The sequence below is a fragment of the Tiliqua scincoides genome, chromosome 13, assembly GCF_035046505.1.
Source record: "Tiliqua scincoides isolate rTilSci1 chromosome 13, rTilSci1.hap2, whole genome shotgun sequence".
Classification (NCBI taxonomy): domain Eukaryota; kingdom Metazoa; phylum Chordata; class Lepidosauria; order Squamata; family Scincidae; genus Tiliqua; species Tiliqua scincoides.
Window position 1 is genome coordinate 4,256,442 of NC_089833.1, and position 17,420 is coordinate 4,273,861.

The window sequence follows — 17,420 nt, forward strand, 5'->3', positions numbered from 1 at the left end:
CCACATGCTGAGTAAAGAAATATTTTCTTTTGTCTGTCCTAACCCGCCCAACACTCAATTTTAGTGGATGTCCCCTGGTTCTGGTATTATGTGAGAGTGTAAAGAGCATCTCCCTATCCACTCTGTCCATCCCCTGCATAATTTAATTTACATAATTTACATAAGAGTGTAAATTTAATTAAATTTACATAATTTACATAAGAGTGTAAAGAGCATCTCCCTATCCACTCTGTCCATCCCCTGCATAGGTTGGCAACCTTCAGTCTCGAAAGACTATGGTATAAGCCTACAGCACCCGGTATTCCCAAGCGGTCTCCCATCCAAGTACTAACCAGGCCTGACTCTGCTTAGCTTCCGAGATCAGACAAGATCGGGCATGTGCAGGGTAACAGTTCTCTAATTAGGAAGGTATCTTCAATAAGTGGGAAGTTGGGCTGGATTCCAAGTGTCTCTGCTTGCCTGCATGTTTGTTCAAAAGCTACTTGTGTGGCTGGGGAGAGTAGGGGAAACCAACCAGGACCAGCCACTTCAGCCAAGTGCGTCACAGAGTGCTGTTTCTCTGTGCAGAGGGACTGCAGGGAATTAGCTGCCCAGCATTGTCTTGAAGGAAGGCCTAATTCCATGCAATCCTTTTGAGGAAATAGCTGTAACCTGCAAGTATCCTTTAGCCTGCTTTATCTTGGGCCAGATTGGACTAGATTGCCAGTTTTTGTTGTTGTTAATGAAAAGCAGCCTGTGGAGGGTCAGCCATGAAAGGGTAATCTTGAGAAGGGATGAAGTGTAAATTGCAGCTCTTGCTTTCTGAGAGCTGCCTTCTGAGACTGCTTTTTCTTTTCTCTTTTTTTTAAATGGGGAATGCCACATGCAACTGTGGATACAAGTTACTTTGGTCCTTTTAACTAAATGAAAATTCCAGCTATCTGTGGAATGAAATTATGGCACAATGGAGAAAATGCTCTTAGTCTCACCCCTATGGCATGATGTCTCTTTAGACCAAAAGGTGGACTGCTTTCTCTGGAGCCGTGTTGAGATCTGGCGTCTCAGCCCTGTTGCAGTACGATGTGCAGAGGGGACCAGAATAATTTGTTTTCCCTCAAAAATGAGGAGGGGTCTTTGATTTTAAGTATGAATCCTATGAGATGTCGGCAGTGACTTGCCTCAGACAAGGTCAGCTTGCCTTTTTTAAAATGGTGGTTCTGTTGGTTACATTCCATTATGACACTAAGGGGAAATATTCATATTTCCCCTTCCCCATTTGAACTTCCCCGTTCAATATATAAAGACCTTTTTTGACCCATAAACGATGATGATGTTATAAATGTATATCTTTTTGGCTTAATTGCTTTTCTTCTCAGATGTTGAATAGTGTTTAAATTTGGGCAGATATCTCTCCTTCCAGAACAAGTGGGTGTAGGCCCTGCTTGATCCGTATCCCAGTTATGGAAGGTGCATCCACTCTGAAGAGGGACAAGTGGGCTGCTGTGTAGACATGCCCTTGGTTTAGTACTAAGGTTTGCTTTCCAAGACTCTTTTAAAGGACAAGTCATGGAGATGTTCTTCCAAGCCTAGGGCTATCTGCCAAATAGATCCTCCCCATGTTCTCTCTTGGTGTCATTCAGTCTGCCTCTGAATACCAGTGGCTGGGGAGCAACAGCAAGGTAGGACTTTGGGCTTGTGTAGTCTTATCCTGGACTTCAAGGGCATCTAGTTGACCATTGTGGGAAACAGGATGCTGGACCTGATGGACTTTTGGTCTGACCCAATAGGGCTCTTGCATTGTTCCTATGCCTACTGCAGTGGTACGTCTTCAGTTCCACCCACATCCTCACTGTCCTATGAAAGCTTTCATCTCATTGCACATCCTCTAGCACATGGTACTGTTACACCTGAAAATGGTAGAGCTGTGTATATATGTGATTTGTTCTCCCAGGCGTATTAGCTCACCAGAAGAGAATGCATTGTAGGACTTGACGGTATATGCCCCAGAGGCTACTGCACAAGTATGGGAGCCTCAGCCAAGACTTTAGCATGAGTTCAGGTATCAGTCATGCTTGGTAATTGAACAGACTCTTGCACTGAACAAAAAAAAAAAGCCTGGTGTCTCAGCCTCTTGAAAAACCTGGGCCCAAGATTGGGGTATGGGCTGCTTACATGAATGTTGCTACTTCTAGGTACTGTGACTAGATAATTTAAAGAATACTTTGGTATAACAAGGGCTGAGTTTCCTCTCTCTGTTTTCCCATTGTTTGAACACACTGGAAATTGTTTTGAGTTTCCTGAATAACAATCCACAGTTTGATCTGTGAGTTTTTTTTTCATTGTATAAATCAGGGCTTTAGCTGCATTAAGCAATCATATGAAACTACCCAAATTGCTGTTGGTTGCATCCAACCCTCTACAGCTACCACTACAAAGTGCCAAAATGCTCCTGTGTGCCCAGAGATTTCTGTACTTGCTGCAGTCAGGTGAGCAGCCCCAGGACCCTGTGGTGAGGTACAACCAAGTACAGTACAATATTACTGCTACTATTGTATTTAACATTTAATTCATTCCAAAATTGTTCCAGGCATTATATATGCCACTTGGGGCCAAACTGCATGTGATGCTCCAAGCATTTTTAGCCCTGATGGGATTATTTAAGCAGTCTTGGATGCATTCCCTCTCTCTCCCCAGATAGCAGCCAGATCAGGGGTCTTGCAGATCAAAACTGTGCCAGGGGAGTAGAATTAAAGCCTCCCCCTCCAGTTCCAGTCTGTAGAGGCCCCTAAACCAGCTGTTATTGACTGAGGAACAACTAAACTCATCATGGTTTTTGATCTTAACATCACTGGAAGTTGTGGCCAGATTTCCTCTTGACACCAGCCTCTTCAGCCTCCTGCATCTTGTCTTCATGTGCACCCATGAGTGTTAGGATCATAGTTTCTATGAATGCCAGCAAAGACTCTTGAGGAACCAGACTCCATGGTGGGCAGCACATGGAAAGAAGCCATATGCCCTTTTCACTTTACGATCACCAGCCACTGCTGAGCTTGGTTGCTAAACATTTGGCCTCTTCCAGCATTGGAGCTGTGTGTGTGTGTGTTTGTGTGAGCATAATGCATTGATGGGAAGGTGAAGTGCGATCATGAGAAGGGCTTGAACCACGTATGTGACTGCTGTTTTGAATGGTTTCTCTTTTGCACTTTGCTATTCAGAAGCCAAGACATAGGCACAAAGATAGTTGATTCTGGTTTCCAGTAGCCTTGTAAAATACAGGCACACACTACTCTACTCCACAGTGGATTTCATTTGGGTAGTGGAGGAGGGGAATATTCAAATACCCTGATCAGCTGTTGGTTTTCACTGGAGAGCCATTTTAAGGAAGATGTGGAGGGTCCCACCACCATTCCTAAAATGGATGAGCGGCAGGTGAATGTCCCCCTAAGGTGCCTGGTGGTATTCCTCGTGGCATTGAACCAATGGACCACCAGTTTCTTGTTCCTGTCATAATATGTGCAGATATTCAGTATGTTGAACTCAGGTGCCATATACATTATCACTGTGTTTGATGCTATTAGTATAGGGTTAATGTCCTTCCCACGTTAGGCTATTAGTTTGAACCATTATACTGTGACCTTTTCCGTGCTAACAGTAATTGATACTTAGCCTTTGCAAGTCCTCCTGCAGAACAGAGTATCTTAAGGGCATTCACAGAGCTGTTACAAACAGTACCTGAGTCTCCCCGTAGACTTGCAAGAGCTGCTAAAACTCTCCCAAAAGGGCAGCTGGTTATGTATTGACAGACTGAACTGGTGTTGCTGTGTTGACACATCACTTCAATAGCACTTAACGTCCAAGCTGCTTTAAAAGGGTATTGTAAAGATGCAAACAGAAAAGCTAATATACTTGGTTTGTGGTTTTGTTTTTTTAAAGGTTCATTTGTAAGCCAAAAAAGGAGGGTTTCAGATCACTATTTGTATGCATGTTGGTGGCCAAGCAAATATGCTATGGCTGCATTTTGGCGGTGTCTGTCTGAAGCTGGATGTCATTCTTCTGTTTTTCATTTTGCTGTAACTGAAAAATAAAGTAATCTGGGCTGGTTGGAGAAGAATTGGTTTTAAAGCATTGGGGGTGTAGGGAAACCCCACTGTGGTAAGTCCTCAGGGACACAATCTATTGGTACGAATTTTCTGATCTCTAATAATGGTTAAGCAGTCAGAAGTGCTTTGAGGATTCATCCGTGCAGAGTCCATCCTCTTCCCACATGGATTCCATCCCTCTCTTTCACATTAACAGTGTAGTAGTATATCTGCACTGAGATAAATGCTAACCATGGTTATCTAAAATAAATTTTAAAAAACAGAGTCTGAAATTGGCCACCAATGGCCAGTTTAAAGATGGCCATTGGTGAAGTTTACAGAAAGCTTATACACATCAAATGGAATTCTTGAGGCTGTGACCACTTCTGTGACCCAGATAGTTAGAACCTTTTTTCCTCTAAGGCAGTGGTTTCCAAACTGTGAGCTGTGGCTTCCTGGGGAGCCCTGGAAACCAGCCAGGGGAGCCACGGAATCCTCACAAAAAACCCACTACCCTATACAATGTATAGGATTATAGTGCTAATGGGGTGCCGTGGCCAATTAGGGTGCCGTGACTCCCAGGTCAAGGGAGTTGCCTGCTGAAAAAGTTTGAGAACCATTGATCTAAGATAAAGATGAAGGATGAACATCTGGTTTATGATCTTGCACCCATTCAGACCTGACTTCTTCCTTCTCCCTGTTAAGCCAAAAACATGAAATGGAGACTTATTTCAAATTTCACGGAGGAGATGGTCTTGCTGCCTTAATTGCATTATATAGAAAAGCAGGGTAAACATTTCAGAAATAAATGGTTTAAATGTGAAGATATCAAGGGATACTAAATCCATTCTCCTTTTAGAGTCTTTTTACCCTTTAGGCTGTGTATAAAATATTGTGTGCAGATGTTTTCGCAGCAGTAATTTGCATACATAAGAACCAAGGAACTTCTGGGACCTGATAATGAGGGGTGGAGAATAAGACCACTTAAAATATTTATTTTCCAGACTGTTGTCTCTCTCTGCAAAGCAAAAAACCTTATTCTGAGTTCGGTTTTTAATAGGCAAAGGTACTGTCTAGTGCAGGGGTATCAAACATAAGGCCCAGGGGCCGGATGTGGCCCGCGGAAGCTTTTTATCTGGCCCTCGGGCTCTCAGTTGCTGAGCAGTGTGGCAGTATCACTGCTAAAAAGGCAGCCTGCAAATTAACTGGGCTGTCCCATATCTTAAAATATGATCAAGATTTATGTATTTTCTATTCTGTTATTTGCAGCGAATGAATTCCTAAGTGAAAGCCATCCTTTGGGCAACTGAATGAGGAAGAATGAGCAGTGGTGCCATTTCATGCATCCCATCCATCTTTCCTCCACAGTTCTGCCTTTGAAGCAAGTTTGCGTCTTAAACGCAGTGTCTTCTTGATTCCTCCTGTTTTGCTTGCCGTACAGCCTTGATGTAGTAGGCCCAGGCTCTTTCCAAACCATCCCCAGCAACGCTACTGGGTGCCCATTTGAAGAAGGGGAAGCGAGCCGTCACCACACAGGCCTCATCTGGGAGTTCTGCAAGCAGCTTTCTCTCCAGGGGAGGTACCTGCCAGGGGAGGCAAGGGGGTTACATTACAACCACATGGATAACCGCAACAGGAATGACCAAGAGTTAATCCATTTTGGGACAAAGCTTTGGGGAAAGTGTCAGTGGTGCTCTATATAATGTTTCAGACTTAAGAATGATATTCATTCAGTAAAGACTCAGGAGGAGGGTTCTGTTCCATTGCTGTGGGCATTGGTCCTTGTAACAGCTTCCCAAGTTCCTGGCATGTGTATGACAGGGGCGTCCTGCATTACGTTACCTGGGTATGCTGGAGCTTCACTGATAAGTTATATGACTCAGCATCTATTAGGAACACACAGAGCACTATGCTAGGAGATGAGACTTCATAGGGAACTATTCTTATAATTTTTTTCCATTTTAAATGAATTGACCAAGGCTGAAATCCTACAGACATTTATGTGGGAGTAAGTCTCATTGAGTTGACTAGGATTTACTTCCCTGTAGACAAGCATGGAATTGCGCAGCAGTTCCACCCGGATGAACTTCTAAAATGACATCATGTGATCATAGTTGCTAATTGTGGAGTTTAACAGACTCATCAAATGAAGGCAAGGTGTGCCATGTGCTGTGGATTGGAGCTCTAAAACAGGGGTGCCCAAACCCTGGCCCTGGGGCCACTTGCGGCCCTTGAGGACTCCCAATCCGGCCCGCAGGGAGCCCTCAGTCTCCAATTAGCCTCTGGCCCTCCAGAGAGTTGTTGGAGCCCATGCTGGCCCAACGCAACTGCTCTCAGCATGACGGCCAACTGAATGACCTCTTGCATGAGCTGTGGAATGAGGACTCCCTTCACTGCTTGCTGTTTCACTCTGCGATGCAGCAGCGGCAGTGAAGGAAAAGCTGGCGTTGCTTTGTGCAAGGCCTTTTATAGGCCTTGAGTTATTGAAAGACCTTTCAAGTTCCATCTTTCAAGTTCCATCTCTATTATATTCATTTTGTAAATTTATTCAAATTTGAAATGTAAATTAATTCTTTTTCCCCCAGCCCCTGACACATTGTCAGAGAGATGATGTGGCCCTCCTGCCAAAAAGTTTGGACACCCCTGCTCTAAATCATGTCTCTTTTTTGTGCGTCAGTAGTCTGATATACGTATAAGCACAGCTAGTTCTGAGGGCTTTCTTTTGAGAAGCCATCTGCACAGCTGCTCTGTTGCCTATTGCACACAAATAGGGATGAGACTGTTGGGTTCAATCGGATCAGTTGCCAGCTGAGGGCCCGTCAGGTTGACCCTTGAAGCTACAGCAGCTTGTCTTTGCAGTAGGCAGTGGTGGGTCAATGACTCATCTAAGCATATCGCCTTGCAGGCGTGATTGAACAGAATGGATTCTCTCCCCCCCCCACCGTAATCACTAACGGGTCCTCCCTGGCCCCTCAGGTTGCAAGGGGAGACCTTGGGAACAATCCCTGCTTGCCAGGTAAGCCGATGACAGAAGAAACTTTTGGGGGGGATGCCCCATTCTCTGTTACTTGCCCCATAGTCCAGCTCAACCTGCAAGCCCCTCCCCAATATATGAGTCAGCATTCACTCAGAATAGAAATAAAATTAACAGTGAAATGGATGGTGGAAGATGGAAGAAAGGACAAAATTGTAGGATCATCAAAGCCGCTTTACACTGCTAATGACCTCTTCAATGCGGCATGTACTTTCCATTCCTTCCTCAGCTAATAAACTGAAGAAAAGCCTTTTGATGTCCATTTACTGCAAAGCAACGACCAGGTCAGTTTTCTCGTGGATTGACCACCATCCAGCTACTCTCCTGTGACTCCAGCCAGCACTGGGGTAAGTGGCCTTGGGAATTGTGAGCAGTTTCAGACTGCAGCCTCTACAGAAATGCTGTTCTTTGCTTTTGGCTGAGTTTACAGTCTGGTGGGGGGGGGGGGAGGAGGGGGAAATCAGCAGCTCAGCCTCTGGTTGTGGTGAGTCTGCAGCAGCAATATAAATGGAGCACAGTTGTGATGCCTCAGCAGGACTGTGCTGGGTGCTTCTAGGGCAATTGCTGTTTGTTGGTGATGGGCCAACACTATTGTTGCCACCTGTCCAACAAAAGAAAGCTGGTTGGTTTTAAAATGAATGAAACTGCACATCTCTCATGGAGAATTTTAAACAGTACAGGGGAATGATCAGAGATCTTATTCCATGTTGAACAGATCGCAGTGACGAGGGCCTCCACTGATGGCAGTCAAACACTGCTTTAGAGTGTTTGTGTGTAGATTGGCATTTAGTTCCAGAAAGAGTGTTTGACGTAATAATAATAATAATACAGGCATTTATATACCGCCTTTCTTGGTCGTCAGATTTCTCCTCAGACTTTAATTCAAGGCGGTTTACATGGGCAGGCTATTCTAAATCCCCATACGCATTTTTACAATTGAAGAAAGGTTCTATCTTTCAAGAACCACAACGTTTCAGATGGATCTTTTACGGTCTGTTTTCACTTTCTGGCCTCCAGATTCCTCCCACACAGGCTGACAAGCAACTCCTTCATCTCTCCAAGAGCAGATGGAATAACTTGGCTGGGCTTGTCAGCTGCATCAAGTTCTCGCCAATTCACGGTGCCGGCGGCCTCCAGCTGGCGACCTTCGGATGTTATCTTCAGACAAACGGAGGCGCAACCCTCTAGACCAGATTCATTAATGGTCCTTGATTCTTAATTAAGCTGTGAGGGGGCAACACTTCAGCACAAAGATTTTAATCCATGCTGAGCAACCATGTGTGTTGGTGCACTGCAGGTCTGACCCATCCATGAGACCAACGGAAGTGGTTGCCTCAGGAGGTGGCACCTGGTCTGGCTGCCTTTAAAAGGGGATTGGACAAATTTCTGGAGGAAAAGTCCATCATGGGTTACAAGCCATGATGTGATGTGCAACCTCCTGATTTTAGTGCCAGATGCAAAGACGTGGCAACAGGATGCAGGTGTCTTGTTGTCTTGTGTGCTCGCTGGGGGGCTACTGTGAAATACAGGAGTCTGAACTAGACGGCCCTTTGGACTGATCCAGCAGTGGTTCTTATTTTTTATTTTATTTTTTGCTTTTTTTTTTTAACTGAAGGAAAAACAGCACTATGTAGTTTTACAGCAGGAGCTGTCCACTTGGGGCAAGAATCTGCTGGCAGTGATAAGTTACCATGCACGATCCTAATGCCACTGGACTAAAGCAACTAGCTCTTTGGACATCATGAAGATGGGCCCTTGCTCTTTTACTTCCATTGGGTGGGAACACCTTGCCTAAAACCCCCTACTCACCACGCTGGGAGCCAGGAACACCATCACGTTGTTGCAGTCGGAGAGATCCGCCTGGAAATAAGTAAAAGGGAGGAAAAAGCCGCTTAGTCAGGACAAAGCGTTCAACTCCCATTTCCTCGCCGGAACACAACAGTTCCCTACTGTTCCCTTGGGAGCCTGGGTACAGGTTTGGAGGACTTGATACAAAAAAGTTAGTAAGCTTCTCGGTGCGTTAGAAGTGCGTGTGAGCATGTGTGCAAGCGTGAGGAACCAACAGCAATTTATGCTGAAGCTACTCCCCGAAGGCCCTTCCATCTGTTCAGGGATTTCTTCAAGGCCCAAGAGAGAGCCTTAAGAGCTTCTGAACATAATGTGTTTTGAAGTGCCTCAGCTGTGTCTTTGTGAGAGTTTTTAAGAATGCAGAAAGAGTCCTGCTGCATCAGGCAAAGGATCCAAAGGTAGATGGATCCTTGGTAGGCAGATGCTTCCTACAAGCCCATGAGCAGAACATGAAGGGGGAAGCCCTGAGGCCCTCTCCCATGTCCTTAGCATGCCAAACAGCCTTTGCTAAACCCATCCACCCTCTAGGATGACAACTTCCAGAGGAGCAGCAGCTGTGTGTGGTGTGTTTGATACAACAGACTGCTCCTTGGGCCACCTGAAAGACTGGCCAGCCTCTTTCAGCAGAAGCTTTTATGCAGTTCACTTCATCAGATGTCTAATGACAATGAGCCCATGAAAGGTTCTGCTGAAAGAAGTTTGTTAGCCTAAGAAAAAGGTTCTTAAACTTTTCCATCTTTACATTCCTAAAAGGAATCTTAGCGAGCCCTGATGCCACATGGGTGGAGTCTTAGGGTGCCCAAGGGCACTGGTGCACGTGTTGAGTGGCAGAACCCAACACTGAATTCCAGTAAAGAGCTTGGACAAGAGAGGAAATGTCGAGGGAGAACCACACTGTGCTCATGGAGCCCCTGAAGAGATCCAGGGAATCGCAGGGTTCCTAGGATCACACTTTGAGAGACACTGGTCTAAAGTGCTGTGAGCATCTTTGTCAGTCTATCCTCCATGAATCTCTCTAATCTCTCTAATCCCCCATTAAAGCCACTGAAGTCATTGCCACAACGTCAGACAGCATATTTCCAATTATGCCAATTATGCATTTAAGTGGAGGAAATGTAAGACAGTACATCCATCTTAAAGCACACCTGGTAGCACCTTCTACCCTAGAAGAAACAGGTTCTTGGCCTGATGCTTCCAAGTTAAAAGAAATTACCTTCCAAAGATCCTCTTTATGGTAGAAAACCTTCCCGTAGCACCCAGCCCTCCAGGCACGCAAGTTGGACAGTTGCACTAGCCAGGGATTCAGTTCGTAGCCAATAGCTGGACTGAAGCCTTGTTTGTAAGCTTCCAATACCTAGAAGCACAGCCAGAGTCAGTCACATGCTCTGTTGCCTCCTGATGCTACTTAGAATGCAGGGCTTGTAGGACTGGCTTGTAGGACTTGTAGCTTTAACCACTAGCATTGACTGGGAGAAAAAACAGCAGGTGCCCACATTGTCCTAGACTTGAGTCTGATCCCCTTGGAGGGAACAGCACTGAGCAGGGGAATATGCATGCATCTGTTATGCTACACTCACTCATAGAGGACATAGAGGCCTTGCATAAGCCTGGCATCTTTACATAGTGCTAGGAAAGACCCCTTGTCTGAAAGCCACCACCAGTTAGTGTACTGGTCTAGATGGGCCAGTGTTCTGAATCAGTACAGTAGACCCTTGGTATCCACTGGGCATTCATTCCAGGACCCCCTGCAGATACTGATTTCTATAGATCAGGGGTGTCCACAGTTTTTGGCAGGAGGGCCACATCATCTCTCTGACACTGTGTTGGGGGCCGGGGAAATAAATAATTAATCTACATTTAAAATTTGAATAAATTTACATAAATGAATATATTGAAGATGAACTTATATAAATGAATCAAGGTCTTGCAATAGCTCAATGCCTATAAGAGGCCTTGCAAAAAGCAAGGCTGACCTTTCCTTAGCTGCCGCTGCTGCATCACAGATGTGAAAGAGCAAGCAGTGGAGGGAGCTCTCATCCCACAGCTCACACGAGAGGTCAAACAGTCGCCCTCACACTGAGAGCAGTTGCGTTGGGCCAGTGTGGGCTTCAACAAATCTCCGGAGGGCCAGAGGCTCATTGGAGACTGGGGGCTCCCTGAGGGCCGCATTGAGAGGCCTTGAGGGCCGCAAGTGGCCCCCGGGCCGGGGTTTGGGCACCCCTGCTATAGATAATGAAATCCACTGGGGGGGGCCCTCACAAGACCTCCCAGATGCAACCTAAAGGCACTTCCATTTCCATCTGGGATCTTGTGAGGTCCTCTAGCCAAGGGCTCTGCACCGGTGGATACTGAAATCCACTGAGGCCGATCCTGCAGATAAGGAGGGCCCACTGTATAAATAATAATAATACAGGTATTTATATACCGCCTTTCTTGGTCTTTATTCAAGACTTTATTCAAGGCGGTTTACATAGGCAGGCAATTTTTAAATCCCCGTAGGGATTTTTACAATTTGAAAGAAGGTTCTATCTTTCAACAACCACAACATTTCAGATGTTTCACTCTGATCTGGCTTCACATTCCGGCCTCCATCCTCCCACGCTCAGAGCAGATGGAATAACTCGGCTCAGCTTGTCAGCTGCTTCAGGTGGCCTCGAACTGGCGACCTTCGGATGTTATCTTCAGCCAAATGGAGGCTCTACCCTCTAGACCAGACCTCCTGCCCCTTTGCTATATATATATGCCCCTTTGCCCCTATAAAGCTGCTTCCTTTGTCAGTGGAAGGAAGCGAAGACGTTTACAGCGGCCAGTCAGTTCCCAATGGCTGGAGTGAGTCCTGAGAACAGGTGGCGTCAGAGCATTAAGGGCCACAGATCAGCATCCACTCTTGCCATGCACAAGCTACCGTGGAAGTGCCACCCTTGAGCATTGTGCCACTCTTACAATTCTGCCATCGCCCGACCCTAAATCCACCAGCTTCCCAGAGCGTCCTTTCAGCAGCGACATCATGTTCTCTATTTGCTTGGCACTGGAAGGTACGTATGGCACCTGGGTGAGTGAGAGAGAGAACGGTGAGTGTTGCGGGGGAGAAAAAACCAGATTTTTTTTCTGATGGGGCTTGCGTGAGAGTTGCGGGGCTTGATTGATTAGAGATTAATAGAATGAAAACCTTTTTTAACTTGCCCCAATTAATCAGGCAGCTGACTTAAATCATATTGACAGAAGTACTGATAACAGCTGCAGCTGGCAGGTGCCCATCTTCTGGCAGGAAGGGATGCCTCTTGCTAACTTCCTCTAAAAATAAGGAATTCCTTTCACTTCAGAACCATTTTTCCCCTTCTGGGTGTATTGAACCTTCTTTGTTTAATTGCCTAAAGCCTACACTGGACAACACCCAAACTGCATGATTGAGGGTTGTTTTTAATGTATTATGTTTACATTTTTATAACATATCTATGTGGGGCACAGATCTAGGTCTGCTTCCCCCTCTTGGATCTATTTATGTTAAAACCCACACACCCCCATATCACACAACCCAACATCATCCTTCCCTTGAACCTATCTATCCTACAGACTTAACATGGTTTAAACTAGTGGTTCCAAGACTTTTGAGCACCGGGACCCACTTTTTTAAACAACACTGTATCAGGACCCACCTGGTTTTTACCAGACTTTAAAAAAGGAGATCTTGGAAAAAAAATTATATATATAATTTTACTGTGTGTGTGTGTGTGTGTGTGTGTATAATAATAATAACCAGAAAGACTTTCATTTATATCCCTATATTTACATATGCTTGAGTTGAGCTCCTTGCAGAGCAATTAGCAGCTGTCCTGCAAACTGCAGGAGCTGAGCTCTTTCTAGGGTAATTAGCAACTACAGTCTCTGATTTTTGAATATGATGAGGGCTTTGAGGCAATTAGTTATCTGATTTTCCATCCTTTGTTGACCTATCAAAAATCAGAGGATGACCCACCAGTGAGTCCCGACTCACAGTTTGGGAACCACTGCTTTAAACAGCTTCTCCCTCTTCCAAAGAAGTTGTACTTCAGAGTGGTGATGGTGGCTGGCTGGGTGCCTCAAACATAGAACTCTTTGCATCCTGCCAAACAATTCCCAGAATCCTTTGCAGGAAACGGCATCAATTAAGTAGTATATGTTTGGAGGTTAGACAGGCTTTCTATCTTCTCATGCCAGTGCTGAAGGTTACTGAAGGTTGTTTGGCAAAGCTCTGCCCTGGGTCTCCAATGCTGTGGGCCCCTGCACCCCCATAAGTTCGCTAGTGAGAGGTGATGGCTCAAGCTCCACCTCCTCCATCATAGTAGCATGCCCTCTAGAAGTCCCCTGATGATGCAGGAGTTTCTATGGGACATTTCTATTTGCAGATGGGAGTGCTGGGTGCAGTGGTGGCACCAGGTTCTTAGCTGACTCTCAACATTTCTGCCTCTGGCACTGGGGAGATCAGGCAGTTGCCCAGCTGGGTGGCGGGTCTGTCTCAAGGGCATGGGTCCCTGGTCAGTGTCCAACTGGGCTGCCTTATCTCATGATTCTAATTACAAGCTGGTGTTGGTTTTTCTCTTAATAGCTAGTCTGCTGGTCTCAACAAGCATATTTCACTATTGCTGGAACGTGAGTTGGAGGAGTGTTTGGTTACAGCCTCCCCCCCCCCCCGAAAGGCAACAAAAGAAGAGCCCCACTGGATCAGGCCCAGGGCCCATTTAGTCCAGCTTCCTGTATCTCACAGTAGCCCACCAGATGCCTCAGGGAGCACACAAGACCACGAGATACTTGCATCTTGCTGCTACTCCCCTGCAATTGGCATTCTATTTACCCTCAAACCCCCCAACGAAGACATCAGACTGCACTTGGGTTTAAGTTGGGCCACTTTATTCAACACAAGTGACCAATTTTTAATGCATGAAACCTGCTAACACACCTTCCCACTCTCGCCGGTCTGGGGTAGGGGAGAAAACTGCCATCTATGGCCAATTCAGATGGCAGCAAAAAATTCCTACCTGCCCCCATGAACGACCAGCTAATCTCAGACTGTACTTACTCATCATGTCTTGTAACTGCTGATGGAGTTTTCCTTCAGAAATCTATCCAAACCCCCTTTTTGAAGGCATCTAGGCCAGACACCATCACCATGAGGAGTTCCACGGACTAATTAAACACCATTTAGTAATAAAACATTTTTATTTTTAAACTGCTGTGATGATTAGAAAAGAGAGGAAATCAGTTGTAGAAGAAAGCTGAGAAAAGCTTATCCTTTTGCATAAGATGTTCCTTCTCACCCTAGACCAGAGGTGCTCAAACCCTGGCCCAGGGGCCACTTGCGGCTCTCGGGGACTCACAGTCCAGCCCGCAGGGAGTCCCCAGTCTCTCTGTGATGTGGCAGCAAAGGAAAGGCCAGCCTTGCTTTGTGCAAGGACCTTTATAGGTCTTGAGCTACTGCAAGACCACTGATTCATACAAGTTCCATATCTAATATATTCATTTATGTAAATTCAAATTTAAAATATAAATTAATTTGGCCCCTGACATAGTGTCAGAGAGATGATGTGGCCCTCCTGCCAAAAAGTTTGGACACCCCTGCCCTAGACTGTAAACAGCAAACAAACCCCAAAGTGGTAAACAAGTTACCTGTACAGACACCTTACGGAGGCCAAGCACGAGAGCTCCAGCCCATGCAAAATAGCCCATTAAGGCAGTGCCTGCTGCTATGTGCACAAGGCCCCAACCTTTTCCTTTCCCAAATAACTCTGTTGCCAGCTCTTCTAAGTGGTCCTCGGAATCCATGCCTGCACAAGGAAAGAGATCTGAAAATCAATTCTTCATTACATTGCATTGCTGTGGCCAGCTTTTTGAGGTATTCAGCCCTGCTCCAGACTGTGATCTTTGAGTGTGAGCAGCTGAGGAAGAATGGCTAAATCTCAGAAGCATTAAGCATTAGTCTTGTCCTTCAAATGGACTTCATGTAACCAAATGTTATACAGCTTGCCATTCAGGAAGAAGCCTCTAAGCCAGAGATTCCCAAACTTTTTAGCATCAGGACCCACTTTTTAAAATGGCAATCTATGGTGACCTGCTAGACCAGGGGTCTCCAAACCTTTTGGCCAGAGGGCCGCATCAAATACCTGGCACGGTGTTGAGGGCCAGAAAAAAAATTTAAATATAAAATTTACATAAATAAATTCGAGATAGAACTTAGATGAGTGAATAAATGAATAAATGGGCTCATTCATTCAACCTCTCTGGCCCTTAGAGCACCCCCCAGAAACAACTAGAGCATAGTTCCTGTCATGTCTGGCCAAGTGGGCCAGAGGCTTTCAAGGAACAAGAGGCTGGCTGCAGGCCAGATAGTGGCTTGCCACGGGCTGCATCTGGCCCTCAGGCTGGGGTTTGGAGACCCCTGCGCTAGACCAAAAAAAAAAAAAGATATAGAAAGAAAGAATATTTTAATTCTTATTAATAAAAAAGTATTAATTAATAATAATTGGGGTCCTGTGCTCCCAAGGCAGCCAAGATCTTGCATATAATGTGTATGCATAGAAATTTGTTACTCTCCCTAGAAACGGATTTCAAGGGCTGTTCCCCCAAACCTTTACAGTCAGTCCAGGGTACCCAGAAGGCTGATGTGCAAGATGCTCAAGGGACTTCGAGGCCAGACAAAATGCTGAAACTCGGTTTCCACCTGATCCACGACACACCGATTACTAGAGAAAATCAGAAAATGTGACATTTTAATTTGGGGCTATGAAGATGACCTCATGCCACAGGTCAGCATTCCAACTAAAGATTTGTCTCTGCAAACTGGGCAAGGTGCTTGCTAAGTTGTTTGGTGGTTTTTAATGCTGCAAAAACTTTTCCTCCCAAAATTCCCTCTTCTACGCAATGGATAAAGGCAGAGACATTGTCTGTTCCCCTTTGTATCTCGTTATCCTAATTAGAGGTGTGACACTCACATTGAACTGTGACATGTGAAAGATATTTCAGATCTTAAACAGAAACAGAAGCCTCCCCTTCTGTTTTGACAACGCAACCCTGTGTGTCGCCTCAAAAGCAAGTCTCACTGAGTTCTACAGGATCTGTTTCCCCTTGGCCCCAGTAAATGCACATAGGACTGCAGCCTAAGAATTATTTCACTTAGCATGTGCGAAGTGCCTTTCCTTCAAGTGTCCTTGTTAATAGTGGTAAGACAACAACATGTACAACTGTAACACACTCTGAACTGTGGCATTTGAAAGAGAAGCATATTTCAGATCTTAAACAGAATTGGAAGCAAGCCTCCCCCTCTCTGTATAAGCCTCTATATACATACAACCCTGTGTGTCTCACCTCAAAAGCAAGTCTCACTGAGTTCCACAGGATCTGCTTCCCCTCGCCCCTGGTAATTATGCATAGGACTGAAGGCTAAGAATTATTTCTCTGAGCATGTGCAAAGTGCCTTTTCTTCAAGAGTCTTTGTTACTAATGGTAAGACAATGACAACATATATAGGCATACGACTAACACTCTGAACTGTGGCAGGTGAAGGAGTAGCATATTTCAGATTCTAAATATGAGTGGAAGCAGGCCTTGTTCTAAGGACTAGTATAATCCTAGTATGACGTCTTAGTGAGTTCCACAGGAGCAGCTTCCCTCATGTCAGTGTGCATGGATTGCTGCAGACTCCTTGTTTCTCTGAGCATGTGCAAAGTGCCTTTGCTTCCAGAGTCCTTGTTTCTAATGGTAAGATGACACATACGGGGTGACACTAACACTATGGACTGTGACATGTGAGATAAATGGAACCAAGCCTTGCTGTCTGTTAGCATGAGCACAATCCTATGTATGGCTCCTCAGAAACAAGTCTCAGTGAGTTCCACAGGAAGCAAGCTTTTAAGATGGCTGCAGCCTAAGAAACTCCTTATTTCTCTGCACATGTGCAAAGTGCCTTTGCTTTAAGAGTCCTTGACATGACAACTGTAACACCAGCACAACCCTCTGTGTGGCTCCTCGGAATCCAGTCTCAGTGAGTTCCACAGGCGCTGCTCCCCCCCAGTTCAGTGTGCATAGGACTGCTGCAGCCTAAGAAACTATGCATACGTGCAGAGCGCCCATAAGGGGAGCCGAGGGCCACAGAAGCTCCCCCACCCTGCAGCCTCCCCCTCCCCTGCTGTTTCTTCAATTCGCGAACGCATACTGCGAGGCTGGTCCCTGCGCGGCCGCCGTAGAACCAGCCAGCACAGAGGACAAGAAGCAGACCTGGCGCTGCTCCGCGGGGAGGCTCGTCCGTCCTTAGGGGAGCCCCCCGGAAACACCGCCCCGGAACTCTCAGTTCCGCTACTGTTGGGGAGGGAAAAGGGCGGGTGTTGCCGTAGCAACCGGGTCCACTGGAGGCCTCGCACTCTGGCCTAGTTGGGGGAGGGGAGCCAGCCCTGCCTGAATTTGGGGGTCACTTCTGAGCAGGCCACGTGCCCTGACTGGGTCTGGAAGCG

General features: G+C 45.9%; 1 protein-coding gene and 1 pseudogene across 7 annotated transcripts; both read right to left on the reverse strand.

Annotated features, from left to right (window-relative positions):
* Nucleotides 1-283: 283 nt before the first annotated feature.
* Nucleotides 284-402, reverse strand: LOC136634038 (5S ribosomal RNA; annotated as a pseudogene).
* Nucleotides 403-5,037: 4,635 nt separating this feature from the next.
* Nucleotides 5,038-17,247, reverse strand: LOC136663756 (adenine nucleotide translocase lysine N-methyltransferase-like). Of its 7 annotated transcripts, none has more exons than XM_066640665.1 (7): nucleotides 17,188-17,247; nucleotides 15,543-15,656; nucleotides 14,584-14,741; nucleotides 11,884-11,988; nucleotides 10,154-10,294; nucleotides 8,902-8,952; nucleotides 5,038-5,641 (listed from the first exon to the last, which is right to left on the reverse strand). In XM_066640665.1, exons 3-7 carry the CDS (start codon nucleotides 14,737-14,739, stop codon nucleotides 5,453-5,455), a joined length of 642 nt encoding a protein of 213 aa, XP_066496762.1. In that variant the 5' UTR covers nucleotides 14,740-14,741; nucleotides 15,543-15,656; nucleotides 17,188-17,247; the 3' UTR covers nucleotides 5,038-5,452. The 7 variants fall into 7 exon arrangements, with proteins under 7 accessions (XP_066496762.1, XP_066496763.1, XP_066496766.1 ...); XM_066640666.1 differs by having other exon boundaries at nucleotides 15,565-15,656; nucleotides 17,188-17,241; XM_066640669.1 differs by lacking the exon at nucleotides 17,188-17,247 and adding an exon at nucleotides 17,126-17,184.
* Between the last annotated feature and the right edge of the window lie 173 nt (nucleotides 17,248-17,420).